This window comes from Haliotis rubra, unplaced genomic scaffold, assembly GCF_003918875.1.
Source record: "Haliotis rubra isolate DU_JTF1 unplaced genomic scaffold, ASM391887v1 Scf186, whole genome shotgun sequence".
NCBI lineage: Eukaryota > Metazoa > Mollusca > Gastropoda > Lepetellida > Haliotidae > Haliotis > Haliotis rubra.
This window is the reverse complement of record NW_025765847.1, coordinates 1,245,294-1,261,215: the sequence shown is the minus strand read 5'-3', so window position 1 is coordinate 1,261,215 and position 15,922 is coordinate 1,245,294. Positions and strand designations below refer to the sequence as shown.

Here is a 15,922-nt window from a genome sequence, read left to right as displayed (position 1 = left end):
TATCAGCCATTTCCACAACCAACATTCAACAAATGTGGCACATCAATCTGTCCTTGATATATGTATTGCATTTAAACTTGAACACACATGGTGATAATCATACTTCTGTAGCAGAGTAAGTTATCTGTACAACACATGTAAACTAAGCTAATCACCTGTAGCAGCCATGTATATCAAGCTAATCACCTGTAGTGGCCATGTATATCCAACTAATCACCTGTAGTAGCCATGTATATCAAGCTAATCACCTGTAGTAGCCTTGTATATCAAGCTAATCACCAGTAGTAGCCTTGTATATCAAGCTAATCACCTGTAGCAGCCATGTATATCAAGCTAATCACCTGTAGTAGCCTTGTATATCAAGCTAATCACCTGTAGCAGCCATGTATATCAAGCTAATCACCTGTAGTAGCCATGTATATCAAGCTTATATCCTGTAGTAGCCTTGTATATCAAGCTAATCACCTGTAGCAGCCATGTATATCAAGCTAATCACCTGTAGTAGCCTTGTATATCAAGCTAATCACCTGTAGCAGCCATGTATATCAAGCTAATCACCTGTAGTAGCCATGTATATCAAGCTAATCACCTGTAGTAGCCATGTATGTCAAGCTAATCACCTGTAGCAGCCATGTATATCAAGCTAATCACCTGTAGCAGCCTTGTATATCAAGCTAATCACCTGTAGTAGCCATGTATATCAAGCTAATCACCTGTAGTAGCCTTGTATATCAAGTGGGGTAATGGGTTTCCATGTGATCACCCATTTCTATCAGCCATTTCCACAACCAACATTCAACAAATGTGGCACATCAGTCTGTCCTTGATATATGTATTGCATTTAAACTTGAACACACATGGTGATAATCATACTTCTGTAGCAGAGTAAGTTATCTGTACAACACATGTAAACTAAGCTAATCACCTGTAGCAGCCATGTATATCAAGCTAATCACCTGTAGTAGCCATGTATATCCAACTAATCACCTGTAGTAGCCATGTATGTCAAGCTAATCACCTGTAGCAGCCATGTATATCAAGCTAATCACCTGTAGCAGCCTTGTATATCAAGCTAATCACCTGTAGCAGCCATGTATATCAAGCTAATCACCTGTAGCAGCCATGTATATCAAATATCACCTGTAGTAGCCTTATATATCAAACTAATCACCAGTAGTAGCCATGTATATCAAGCTAATCACCTGTAGCAGCCATGTATATCAAGCTAATCACCAGTAGCAGCCATGTATATCAAGCTAATCACCTGTAGTAGCCATGTATATCAAGCTAATCACCTGTAGTAGCCATGTATATCAAGCTAATCACATGTAGCAGCCATGTATATCAAGCTAATCACCTGTAGCAGCCATGTATATCAAGCTAATTACCTGTAGCAGCCATGTATATCAAGCTAATCACCTGTAGCAGCCATGCATAACAAACTAATCACCAGTAGTACCCATGCATATCAAGCTAATCACCTGTAGCAGCCATGCATATCAAACTAATCACCTGTAGTAGCCATGTATATCAAGCTAATCACCTGTAGTAGCCTTGTATATCAAGCTTATATCCTGTAGCAGCCATGTATATCAAACTAATCACCTGTAGTAGCCAAGTATATCAAATATCACCTGTAGTAGCCTTATATATCAAGCTTATATCCTGTCTTAGCCTTGTATATCAAGCTAATCACCTGTAGTAGCCATGTATATCAAGCTAATCACCTGTAGTAGCCATGTATATCAAGCTAATTACCTGTAGCAGCCATGTATATCAAGCTAATCACCTGTAGCAGCCATGCATATCAAACTAATCACCAGTAGTACCCATGCATATCAAGCTAATCACCTGTAGCAGCCATGCATATCAAACTAATCACCTGTAGTAGCCATGTATATCAAGCTAATCACCTGTAGTAGCCTTGTATATCAAGCTTATATCCTGTAGCAGCCATGTATATCAAACTAATCACCTGTAGTAGCCAAGTATATCAAATATCACCTGTAGTAGCCTTATATATCAAGCTTATATCCTGTCTTAGCCTTGTATATCAAGCTAATCACCTGTAGCAGCCATGTATATCAAGCTAATCACCCGTAGTAGCCTTGTATGTCAAGCTAATCACCTGTAGCAGCCATGTATATCAAGCTAATCACCTGTAGCAGCCATGTATATCAAGCTAATCACCTGTAGCAGCCATGTATATCAAGCTAATCACCCGTAGTAGCCTTGTATGTCAAGCTAATCACCTGTAGCAGCCATGTATATCAAGCTAATCACCTGTAGCAGCCATGTATATCAAGCTAATCACCTGTAGCAGCCATGTATATCAAGCTAATCACCTGTAGTAGCCATGTATGTCAAGCTAATCACCTGTAGCAGCCATGTATATCAAATATCACCTGTAGTAGCCTTATATCAAACTAATCACCAGTAGTAGCCTTGTATATCAAGCTAATCACCTGTAGCAGCCATGTATATCAAGCTAATCACCTGTAGCAGCCATGTATATCAAGCTAATCACCTGTAGTAGCCTTGTATATCAAGCTAATCACCTGTAGTAGCCATGTATATCAAGCTAATCACATGTAGCAGCCATGTATATCAAGCTAATCACCTGTAGCAGCCATGTATATCAAGCTAATTACCTGTAGCAGCCATGTATATCAAGCTAATCACCTGTAGCAGCCATGTATATCAAGCTAATCACCTGTAGTAGCCATGTATATCAAACTAATCACCTGTAGTAGCCATGTATATCAAGCTAATCACCTGTAGTAGCCATGTATATCAAGCTAATCACCTGTAGTAGCCTTGTATATCAAACTAATCACCTGTAGTAGCCAAGTATATCAAGCTAATCACCTGTAGCAGCCATGTATATCAAGCTCATCACCTGTAGTAGCCATGTATATCAAGCTAATCACCTGTAGTAGCCTTGTATATCAAGCTAATCACCTGTAGCAGCCAAGTATATCAAGCTAATCACCTGTAGCAGCCATGTATATCAAGCTAATCACCTGTAGCAGCCATGTATATCAAGCTGATCACCTGTAGTAGCCATGTACATCAAATATCACCTGTAGTAGCCTTATATATCAAGCTTATATCCTGTCTTAGCCTTGTATATCAAGCTAATCACCTGTAGCAGCCATGTATATCAAGCTAATCACCCGTAGTAGCCTTGTATGTCAAGCTAATCACCTGTAGCAGCCATGTATATCAAGCTAATCACCTGTAGTAGCCATGTATATCAAGCTAATCACCTGTAGCAGCCATGTATATCAAGCTAATCACCTGTAGCAGCCATGTATATCAAATATCACCTGTAGTAGCCTTATATATCAAACTAATCACCAGTAGTAGCCTTGTATATCAAGCTAATCACCTGTAGCAGCCATGTATATCAAGCTAATCACCTGTAGCAGCCATGTATATCAAGCTAATCACCTCACCCGTAGTAGCCTTGTATATCAAGCTAATCACCTGTAGTAGCCATGTATATCAAGCTAATCACCTGTAGCAGCCATGTATATCAAGCTAATCACCTGTAGCAGCCATGTATATCAAGCTAATCACCTGTACTAGCCATGTATATCAAACTAATCACCAGTAGTAGCCATGTATATCAAGCTAATCACCTGTAGTAGCCATGTATATCAAGCTAATCACCTGTAGTAGCCATGTATATCAAGCTAATCACCTGTAGTAGCCTTGTATATCAAGCTTATATCCTGTAGCAGCCATGTATATCAAACTAATCACCTGTAGTAGCCAAGTATATCAAGCTAATCACCTGTAGCAGCCATGTATATCAAGCTAATCACCTGTAGTAGCCATGTATATCAAGCTAATCACCTGTAGTAGCCTTGTATATCAAGCTAATGACCTGTAGCAGCCATGTATATCAAGCTAATCACCTGTAGCAGCCATGTATATCAAGCTAATCACCTGTAGCAGCCATGTATATCAAATATCACCTGTAGTAGCCTTATATATCAAACTAATCACCATGTAGTAGCCTTGTATATCAAGCTAATCACCTGTAGCAGCCATGTATATCAAGCTAATCACCTGTAGCAGCCATGTATATCAAGCTAATCACCTGTAGTAGCCTTGTATATCAAGCTAATCACCTGTAGTAGCCATGTATATCAAGCTAATCACATGTAGCAGCCATGTATATCAAGCTAATCACCTGTAGCAGCCATGTATATCAAGCTAATTACCTGTAGCAGCCATGTATATCAAGCTAATAACCTGTAGCAGCCATGCATATCAAACTAATCACATGTAGTACCCATGCATATCAAACTAATCACCTGTAGCTGCCATGCATATCAAACTAATCACCTGTAGTAGCCATGCATATCAAGCTAATCACCAGTAGTACCCATGCATATCAAACTAATCACCTGTAGCAGCCATGCATATCAAACTAATCACCAGTAGTACCCATGCATATCAAACTAATCACCTGTAGCAGCCATGCATATCAAACTAATCACCAGTAGTACCCATGCATATATCAAACTAATCACCAGTAGTAATCACCTGTAGCAGCCATGCATATCAAACTAATCACCTGTAGTAGCCATGCATATCAAGCTAATCACCTGTAGTAGCCATGCATATCAAGCTAATCACCTGTAGCAGCCATGCATATCAAGCTAATCACCTGTAGCTGCCATGCATATCAAACTAATCACCTGTAGTAGCCATGTATATCAAGCTAATCACCTGTAGTAGTCTGGTAGCACTATATGTACACCTGAGCTGGGTTGGCAGATTTTCCGCACCTCAGGGTTGGACATTTTACGAAGACTGTCCGTGTACGGCCCGGTGGCATTTATCACACACTTAGCTTTAATATCAAACTCTTTTCCTGAAACAAATACAAACAGTGGCAGGTAAAATAATCATTTCCACATGTCCCTGGGGAACAAGTGTAAGTGTGTTATTGCATCAGGTGACTAGGGTACCAACAAATCCACCGAGAATTTCAGAATATTCAGTGAAACAATAAGAAAACAAATTGTTTGACATGTTTTGACCATGTTGTAAGTGTTAATTCAATTAACATGTCAAGTTAAACATACAGGAGTGTTGACCATCATCCTGCCTGGCTTGGTTATAGGTTTGCCTATCTCTCTTTCATAAATAACATTCCATTCTCAATTCATGAAAACCTAGTTGATTCTGGTCATCATCAATAATGAACTGAATTCATGAAGGGATACGCTTCAATACACCAAAACATGAGTGACACCCACAGTGGAGACATCATCCCTTTTTGTAAGGCTACGACCAGACAGGATGCTGATAGGTCAGTTTTTTGTAATTTATGTAGCCAACCATTGGATCAAGATATTCAAGCAGTTAAAGCAACAAGCAGAACCGTGGATGATCTGGCTTCCTACAAACTTTAAACACTACCCATCTAGGAGACACTTACCAGTTATTAAGTCTCTAACATGAGCTCCGCACACTGTCTCTTTCCCCTCCCCGTCCTTAGTCTTGAGTAGATGTACAACCTCTGTGTGGTTTGTGAGTGCACCACCCATCCTGATTGACGTCATTGCTAATGATATGTTCATCCTGGCATCGTCATGCTGACCTGTGGAGAGGGAGGTGAACATAAACAAACTCGACCAGTTCAAGCTTTGTCACAGTGCCTTTGTCTGAGTGCCTCTGAGCAATTTGTTGGAAGAGGCGTTACATAAACATTAACTTTATTTTTATTATTATTGATATATTCCCTGCATCATATAGTATAATACTGACAACTCTTGGGGACTCTGGGTAACAAAGTGAAGGAAATCAGATGGACTAGGATATTGTCAGGGTTTTTTCTCCAAAACCTCTTCAGTGATTAAATATGAAATTTTTAAAGTAAAATTAATATTTTTATACTTATCCTGACTCATGTTTATTTGCTTGTCTTCTTCTTCTGGCGAACCTAGTGGAACACTTGTATCTCCCAATTGAAGTTCCCTTCAATAAAAAATCACTCATTAGTACTGACCACGAGTTACCTCCCTTCCACAAGCGCGGGAACGAGGGCGCCACCTGAACCCATGTGCCTCACTCTCTCCTCATATACTGAGCTCAACACCTGAATTTCCAGGGAAATCCAAAGTGTTAAGTGGGGAGGACGGAGGGAGGGTTACCTCATGAGTCAGGATAAGTATAAAAATATTAATTTTACTTTAAAAATTTCATATTTTTCTTATCCTGACTCATGTTTATTTGTTGGTAGAATCCTACGGAATAGGAGGTGGGATTATATATACTTTGGATTTTACTAATTAGTGATTTGAACTGAGATAATTGTAATAACCCTAAGGGAACTTCATGAAGGCACTGAACTGAATTCCTGCTGTTAACTTATCAGTTGCCATATAAGGGTTATTACAATTTACTGAATATAATAAAAGTATATAGAACATTAATTAAGCTAAAGCTATTAATGTGATAGTATAAACTGTTGATAGTTTATAATGAATACTTTTATAAGAACCAAAGTAGTAAGCTTACAATATGCATATATGTAAGTTATAACAGAATTGTGCTTAAGGTATAATGATACTTTTGTTGCTGTATAATAGTAACCAACTACTGAGAGTTTGTTAACTAATACATGTTATGAAATGAACATATGACTGAGCTTAAGGAGTGAAACTTAACCAGAACATATATATAATAGTAGAACTCTTAAGAGTTGTAGGCATATATATAGTATGATTATAGAACTGTGCTTAAGATATAATTAACTTAAGCAACCTAAATAGCCAAAACAACTCCTTAGAGTTTGTTAGCTATTACATTTTATAATGTAACCATAATGCTTAAAATATGATGAAACTTAAGCTAAGTATATGATAGTAAAAACTCTTTAGAGTTTGTTAGCTAATATACTTATATGATATAAACACAGTACTGAGCTTTAAGATATGAATAAACTTAAGCTACATATATAATAGCAAAAAACTCCGTAGAGTTTGTTAGCTAATACATGTTATAATGTAACCATAATGCTTAAGATATGATGAAACTGAAGCTAAGTATATGATAGCAAAAATAAACTCTTTAGAGTTTGTTAGCTAATATACTTATATGATATAAACACAGTACTGAGCTTTAAGATATGAATAAACTTAAGCTACATATATAATAGCAAAAACTCCGTAGAGTTTGTTAGCTAATACATGTTATAATGTAACCATAATGCTTAAGATATGATGAAACTGAAGCTAAGTATATGATAGCAAAAAACTCTTTAGAGTTTGTTAGCTAATATACTTATATGATATAAACATAGTAATGAGCTTAAGATATGAATAAACTTAAGCTACATATATAATAGCAAAAAACTCCGTAGAGTTTGTTAGCTAATATATTTATAATGTAACCATAGTACTGAGCTTAAGATATGATTAACTTAAGCTAAATATATAATAACAAACTCCGTGAGAGTTGTTAGCTTACATATTGTATGATATAATAACCATAGTACTGAGCTTAAGATAATAAATTGAACTTAAGCAAAATATATATAGCATGTAGCTATTTAGTACTGTTATAAGATAAGTAAAATTCTGTAAGATGGACTTATCTTCTCCAAGGAACTGTCAACTGTTGTGCGAGGACCATGGGACCGAATAGGTGGATACCTGAGACGTCCTCGGTGGTGATATCTCTCAGATAGTGGTTGGCAAACACCATATCGGATCTCCAGAAATAACCCTCCATTATTCCAAAAGCATTTGTGTAGAGCAATTGTAGATGTTAGCGCTCTAATATTATGAGGATTAGAAGCTCATGGAGGGTAGAGTCCTACAGTCTTGTAGGCACGTAGTATGACAGTTCTGATCCAAAAGGAGATATAGTAGTACGTGAGACTTTCGTCTGCGTAGCTTGATAGAGGAAATAAATCTCTTGCATTTTTCCCTCCTGTTTGGCTCGGTGGAGATATATTTCAGTGCTGTTACTGGCCATCGTGATAGATTCATCGTATCATGGGGTTCAAGTATATCATCAAAGCGTGTTCATAAACCTCACTTGTGAGGTGTTGGAGCACTATATTCAGATCCCAAGTTGGAGCGTGAACTTCCGTTTTAATCCTCCAATCGGAAAGCTCGTAGCAGGCGAAAGTAACTGGGTTAGGTTAACTTGACGCTCGCTCTCAGTTATGATAGAGCTATTGCTGCAAGATAGGTGGACAAGCTGAGCCTTATAAAATCTTAGTCTGACGTAGATAACATAAGAAGTCCGCCACTTGAGGATGAGTAGCATATCTAGCTGTAAATCCTTCCTTTGCAGCATAATTGACAAAACTGTGCCATTTGTCATCGTATAAGTTGCCAGTTGAGTTACGCAGGGCAAGTTAGACTGCTTTGCCGCTCTGGCTGAATAACTTGTTATTCAGACACGCCTTGATACAATCCATACGTGAAGTTGGAATATATCTGGCTTTCCGTGCGCTTGTTTGGTGTGCGGATGTATTAACAGATTCAAGCACTCTGTAAGATGTAGTATTGGTTGTCCGATTTCTTGAATAAGAGTTGGAAACCACTTCCTCGCTGGTCAGTAGGCCGTGACCAAAATCAGATGGAGGCTCTGCTTTAGACTGATTTAGAGTAAACTTGTGAGATTAACGCTGGTGGCGGAAAAGCGTACGCGTTGAGACCTTCCCACGATATGCTTAGTGCGTCTGTTGCCAATGCTAGTGGGTCTGGAACTGGCCTAACGAATGTTGTCAGTTGTTTGTTGAATCGAATGGTAAATAGGTCTATTAGTGTAGTTCCTATTTCCTTGATAATTTGAGTGAATATCTCTGTATGGAGCATTCATTCTGTCGTCGATGGTATGTGTGACCGAGAGAGAGCGTCTGCTATCACATTCTTTGCTCCTGGAATGTGATATGCTCTGACATGTATGTTGAGATTGTTGATTAAATCGACGGGGACCTGGTTGAGCTTAGTTTGTTCACATAAAACGCCACTGTCGAATTGACTGTGTGAATCATCCACTGGGTATACTGTAGTAAGTTGTTCCAGTGTATTAAGGCGTTTATTACTGCTTGCATCTCTAGCAGATTTATGTGTAATTGCTCTCTGGATTGCTCATAGCCCTTATAGTGACACATCTACGTAGAGAAGTGTTATCGATTCCAGCTCTATTAACGAGACGCCTATTCAAACATTCGATCTCTTGGTGCATCATAGTAGATGAGGTTTGACCTGAACCGATGAATTGAACGGTAGAGATTCGTCTAGATGCGAATTGCTGATGACTTGTAACGGATGTAATTGTAGTCTGCCTCTGTCTGTCATGTCTTGAGCTGAGCTGAAGTGCGTAACCTCAACAGACTCTGTCACTGTCGTAGTGGTAGCGGAGATAGTAAGGCTTGTGGAAATGACTGTTGGATCTTGATCCATGGTCCTCCGGTACAATTATACGATTCTGCGCCGTTACAAATCAAAAACCTAGAAATAGCAGATCTTGCGAAGGTTCTAGGTCCAACTTAAGTAGGTTTACTAACCATCTAGTTGTGTTAGTAGCTTGATGATGAATTCAACTGTAGTCTGAGACGCTATGGATTTGAATCCATTTGTATCCCGTCGTCGAGGTGAATTCGCTGCGAAGTGCTTGACGATGTAGATGCATAACCAGGGGTGACTGCCATCGTTGAACTTTATGTAAAAAAAAAATCGTCTGACTGCCGTGTCCTCGTCCTTACTTGACAGGGGAGGTCTCTAACCTCAAGAAGGCAGCCCAATCATGAAGGTTTAGATTAGCTGGACTGTAAGGAGGCTTGCTCGTTAACTGATATATTGTTGTCACTTGCAACCTAAGTGTTGAACTGTGAACTATGATCGACCTCTGCGTATGGCGTTGTCCGTCTCGGTCCAATCAGAACAAGGCATTTTGATTCTGTAGAGTACCCGCTGTGACGCCACCGTGTATCAGGAAAGGAACCTTGTATAATATAGTGCCGTCGTTGATATTAGAACAATCGTCGGTCTTCACCGTAACTTCCGAAGTTACCCGAAAGTGACCACGCGATGTTTCGAGGGTTGATGGTAAACACGCTGAAACCTCCGCCAAAATACCTCGCTTTGTAATATTAATGCTGGGTAAGTTATTTTCCAGGCTGTCGTGAAAGTAACTTCAGTCTTGAAGATAATTCCGACTTCCTTATATAAGGTTCAATAACCTTGCAAGTTGTCAGCTTGTAGACTGTTAAAGCTGAACTTGTTGTACATATTACTTCTGAGGAAATCGTTGACGATTATGAGTTTTACTCGCTGTAACAAGACTGCTGTTCAATTTCGTTTTGAATTGTCTGCAGATCTGCGTAATGGTCACGCATGTAGATAATCGTGTCGTCGTAGTAGGTAGTCGGCTTGAAGATCCCTAATTAGGCTCTTCATCCGTTGATAAATTAATACAGCGACGTTGTGTGTTGTAAATAGCCTGTGCAATTGTCTACGCGTAGGCTTGTAGACGGCATATGGCTTACAGTTGATAAACAACTCATGTGATGTCTTGAACGGACTGACGAGTGGCTATATATGACGAGTGGCTAGTATATGGAGACCTTGGAGGAGACTTCCTCGGCGAACGCCGGGGATTTCGCTAAGATCTCGGCAACGCTTCTAGATCTTCTGGGTGAAGTAGACTTGGAGCCACTTAGCCTTCGCGACCTTCGCGCGAAGTATCGAGTCAGAGTCCGATCAATATATGAGCTTGCTTCACGAACGACCTCTGTGTTCTACAGGGTGTGGGCTCGGCGAAGCGCTCCTTCGATCTTAAATGATACCATCGTCTTCCTCTGACGTATGGTCGTATGTCGGAGCCTCGATCTGTAAGAAGATCTATGTGAGGACTGAGGAGAACGGACTGACGATTGGCTAGTGTATGTAGACCTTGAAGAAGACATCCTTCGCGGAAACTGTGGGCTTCGAGAACGGTGATGGCTTCACAGACGCTCTGGACTTCTCGAACGTCGAGGGCTACGCGAACGCCTTCTAGGCGTTGTAGAACCACTTAGCCTTCGCGTCTTGCGCGAATGTCTGGAGTCAGTGTCCGATCCGACATATGAGTGCTTGCTTTGCGAACGCCCTTCGTACATGACAAGGTGCGTGCTAGGCGAAGCGCTCCTTCTCCGCGAAGCCTCTTGCAAAGGGTCAGGCTCTAGCTCCTCCTCGGAGGCGGCCTGGGATACCTTATGCAAAGAGCTCACTCCGGGCAGGGTTGCCCTTCGCGGAGGTGCGTCTATGGGCTCAGGGGCCCTACGCGAAGTCAAGGCGGGCTCTGGGGCCCTGTATGACTTAGTATGGGGTGGGCTCTGGGGCCCGTGGCTCTGAGGCCTCTGTAAGCCGTAACGGTCTTCCATCAGCCTCATGATTTGGTTGACAAGGTCGTCTGGGATGGTCTGCGCTGGCGTTGAGGGTCTCCTCTCTGTGATAGTGACGGGACCCTCAGTTATAATCTCCGGCGTCAGCGTAGGCATCTCTGATTGCATGTTGATCTGCGTTGAAGTGACGGTAGCCGTACTGGTCACTTCTTATGACATACATCTGGAATGATAAACGAAATGTCATCATCATATAAACATAATTCTGAATATCAGAAGCAAAGTTTTTTAGTAGCTTCGTGGATTTCCCTTTGACGAGGCTGTAGACCTGGGGGCTCGGAGCATACGTTGAGACGACGTGGAAGTTCTTCTAGTTTTAGACTGTGATGAAGGAACGTCCTGGGAAGCAGGTCGCTTCTAGATATAGCGGACTGCGTCCCACGCTTATCCCCCGAAGGTAACTCAGGATATATCTGACTCCGATCTATTAGCCATGACTGAAGATTGTTTCCGAGATTTATCTGCCTTCCGTCTCAAAACGGAACATAAATATTTATCAAAGGCAGAAATTGGTAAATTAATACATAATTTCCAACGAGAAACAATAGAACATGGAGTAATGCAACTAAGGCATTTTAAATGTGGATCGGTAGCAGAGTAACGTAATTTACAAACAGTGCAGATTTTTATTAATGCAAACTGCTGAGCAAACACGGCGAACCGTGAATCAAGCAGCAGAAACACGAATAATTATCAATGCATGTTGAACAATGATACTAGTTACACCTCTATAGATGAATATAAGAGGTAACAAACTAAATATAAATAAAGGATATAGTGTGCAGGGAGACACAGGTGCTCTCACGTCTTGCTCACTGGGCGAAGAAGGAGAGAGTGAGGCACATGGGTTCAGGTGGCGCCCTCGTTCCCGCACTTGTGGAAGGGAGGTAACTCGTGGTCAGTACTAATGAGTGATTTTTTATTGAAGGGAACTTCAATTGGGAGATACAAGTGTTCCACTAGGTTCGCCAGAAGAAGAAGACAAGCAAATAAACATGAGTCAGGATAAGAAAAAATATGTTAACTTTAGGTAATAGTATATCTGGTATCTATAACACGAATGAGTTTTTACCCATAAATTTATGTCTGAGGTCCTGGGAACCAGCCATTACACATTGTGGCCACCTGCCAGGTCCTGGGAACCAGCCATTACTCATTGTGGCCACCTGCCACTAATGTTGATCAGCACGACCAGCCTGAGGTTTTGGGAACCAGCCCTAAATCCAAGACAAGCGTACAAAAGTTGTTTCTAGCACACTAACCATCATAGTAGACCAGGGCACCAACAAGCCTGTCCTTCTTGAGCATGGGGAACAACTCGAGGGCCTTATTCTTGGACAGATAGTAGCTGGGCTTGAGGAGCTGTTTCCCCGCCACCAGGTCGTACATCTTTATCCCCGCCCAGTAGTACGGCACCTGCCACCACCTGTCAAACACACACAGCATCAATCCATGCGGCACTGACCATGGCCCTGTGGATACAGCACATATGGTCAGTGGTTCAAATCCCTAAATATCACACCAAATCAATAGCACTTGTTACTGTGCCTATCATGTGGATAAAACAAGTGAGACTCGGTGGCCATGTAGGTGACTTGACTACATGCAACATGATCGGGAACAGATCAAACAAGATGTGGGTTGAACGGGTAGGCAAGATGTGGGGCGATGTCATTTACTTGTATACAGGCAGCATTATGGGGAACGGGTAGGCAAGATGTGGGGCGATGTCACTTACTTGTATACAGGCAGCATTATGGGGAACGGGTAGGCAAGATGTGGGGCGATGTCACTTACATGTATACAGGCAGCATTATGGGGAACGGGTAGGCAAGATGTGGGGGCGATGTCACTTACTTGTATACAGGCAGCATTATGGGGAACGGGTAGGCAAGATGTGGGGGCGATGTCACTTACATGTATACAGGCAGCATTATGGGGAATGGGTAGGCAAGATGTGGTGCGATGTCACTTACTTGTATACAGGCAGCATTATGGGGAATGGGTAGGCAAGATGTGGGGCGATGTCACTTACTTGTATACAGGCAGCATTATGGGGAACGGGTAGGCAAGATGTGGGGCGATGTCACTTACTTGTATACAGGCAGCATTATGGGGAACGGGTAGGCAAGATGTAGGGCGATGTCACTTACTTGTATACAGGCAAAATGATCGGGAACAGATAAAACAAGATGTGGGGCGATGTCACTTACTTGTATACAGGCAAAATGATCGGGAACAGATAAAACAAGATGTGGGGCGATGTCACTTACTTGTATACAGGCAAAATGATCGGGAACAGATAAAACAAGATGTGGGGCCATGTCACTTACTTGTATACAGGCAGCATTATGGGGAATGGGTAGGCAAGATGTGGTGCGATGTCACTTACTTATATACAGGCAGCATTATGGGGAACGGGTAGGCAAGATGTGGGGCGATGTCACTTACTTGTATACAGGCAAAATGATCGGGAACAGATAAAACAAGATGTGGGGCGATGTCACTTACTTGTATACAGGCAGCATTATGGGGAATGGGTAGGCAAGATGTGGGGCGATGTCACTTACTTGTATACAGGCAGCATTATGGGGAACAGGCAGGCAAGATGTGGGGCGATGTCACTTACTTGTATACAGGCAGCATTATGGGGAACGGGCAGGCAAGATGTGGGGCGATGTCACTTACTTGTATACAGGCAGCATTATGGGGAATGGGTAGGCAAGATGTGGGCGATGTCACTTATGTCACTTACTTGTATACAGGCAGCACTTATTATGGGGAATGGGTAGGCAAGATGTGGGGGCGATGTCACTTACTTGTATATAGGCAGCATTATGGGGAACGGGTAGGCAAGATGTGGGGCGATGTCACTTACTTGTATATAGGCAGCATTATGGGGAACGGGTAGGCAAGATGTGGGGCGATGTCACTTACTTGTATATAGGCAGCATTATGGGGAACGGGTAGGCAAGATGTGGGGCGATGTCACTTACTTGTATACAGGCAGCATTATGGGGAATGGGTAGGCAAGATGTGGGGCGATGTCACTTACTTGTATACAGGCAGCATTATGGGGAACAGGCAGGCAAGATGTGGGGCGATGTCACTTACTTGTATACAGGCAGCATTATGGGGAATGGGTAGGCAAGATGTGGTGCGATGTCACTTACTTGTATACAGGCAGCATTATGGGGAATGGGTAGGCAAGATGTGGGGCGATGTCACTTACTTGTATACAGGCAGCATTATGGGGAACAGGCAAGATGTGGGGGCTGATGTCACTTACTTGTATACAGGCAGCATTATGGGGAACAGGCAGGCAAGATGTGGGGCGATGTCACTTACTTGTATACAGGCAGCATTATGGGGAACGGGTAGGCAAGATGTGGGGCGATGTCAATCAGGTTAGCTCTTTCTGAAAGGGCTTCCTTCACCATCCGATACTGGAGATAAAATAATCATGAACGTAAAATTTCTTTTAAACATTAACAACTATAATATCATTCCGGTAGGGGCAGTATGGTAGCCTAGTGGTTAAGGTGTTTGCTTGCCACACCTAAGACCCAGGTTCAGTTGACCACATGGGTGCAATGTGTGAAGCCTAATTCTGGTGCCCCCGCCGTGATATTACTGGAACATTGGAAAAGCAGCGTAAAACTAAACTCACTCACTCACTCACTCAATATCAAGATGTCTAACATAAGTAATGGTCTCATGCATTGTAGCTATCAATGGAATCAACTTGGGTTTTTGATGTGAAGAGCTGATACCTTTACCACTAGGCTATCCTACAGCTAAATATCCATTCAAAAGAATGGTTAAACTTATGATAAGTCAAATACATGTAAACAAGCTGTTATTTATGATATTAACAGCAATAAAATCCCAGTGGTGAAGCTTGAGTACCTGTTCATAGTCAAGGTTGAAGACTGCCTTCTGTAGGTACCGAACACCGCCGTGGATCAGCTTCGTGCTTCTACTGCTGGTTCCAGCTGAGTAGTCAAACTTCTCAACCAAAGATGTCTTCAAACCTGAACAGACATCCTAACTGTGACAGAGTAGGTAGTAATACAAAACACAGTCCCTCATCCCCAAACAGACATCCCAACCATAAAGTGTTCATGGCCAACACAGTATATAGTTTCTCATCCCCAAACAGACATCCCAAACAGTCCAGCGACAGAATCAACAAAATAACAACATAACTCATCACTGAAAAGGTGCATACATCTCAAGAGTATCACTTTAAACAGACAGCATCCAGTGCCTACCTCGACTGACAACGTCCAGTGCCTACCTCGACTCACAGCATCCAGTGCCTACCTCGACTCACAGCATCCAGTGCCTACCTCGACTGACAGCGTCCAGTGCCTACCTCGACTCACAGCGTCCAGTGCCTACCTCGACTGACAGCGACTCAGCAGTGCCTACCTCGACTGACAGCATCCTGTGACTCACACCCCTCCACTGACAGACTGACAGCGTCCAGGACAT

General features: G+C 41.9%; 1 protein-coding gene across 1 annotated transcript in view; it reads right to left on the bottom strand.

Moving 5' to 3' along the window:
- Nucleotides 1–15,922, bottom strand: part of LOC124273926 (glycerol-3-phosphate dehydrogenase, mitochondrial-like) — a 39,210-nt gene extending 23,288 nt beyond the window's left edge. Inside the window, exons 1-7 of the mRNA XM_046709269.1 lie at nucleotides 15,901–15,922; nucleotides 15,830–15,844; nucleotides 15,335–15,459; nucleotides 14,774–14,871; nucleotides 12,688–12,851; nucleotides 5,459–5,620; nucleotides 4,744–4,888 (exon numbers count right to left, since the gene is read on the bottom strand). Of these exons, the coding sequence (XP_046565225.1) occupies nucleotides 4,744–4,888; nucleotides 5,459–5,620; nucleotides 12,688–12,851; nucleotides 14,774–14,871; nucleotides 15,335–15,459; nucleotides 15,830–15,844; nucleotides 15,901–15,922 (731 nt within the window). The remainder of the gene's footprint in view (nucleotides 1–4,743; nucleotides 4,889–5,458; nucleotides 5,621–12,687; nucleotides 12,852–14,773; nucleotides 14,872–15,334; nucleotides 15,460–15,829; nucleotides 15,845–15,900) is intronic.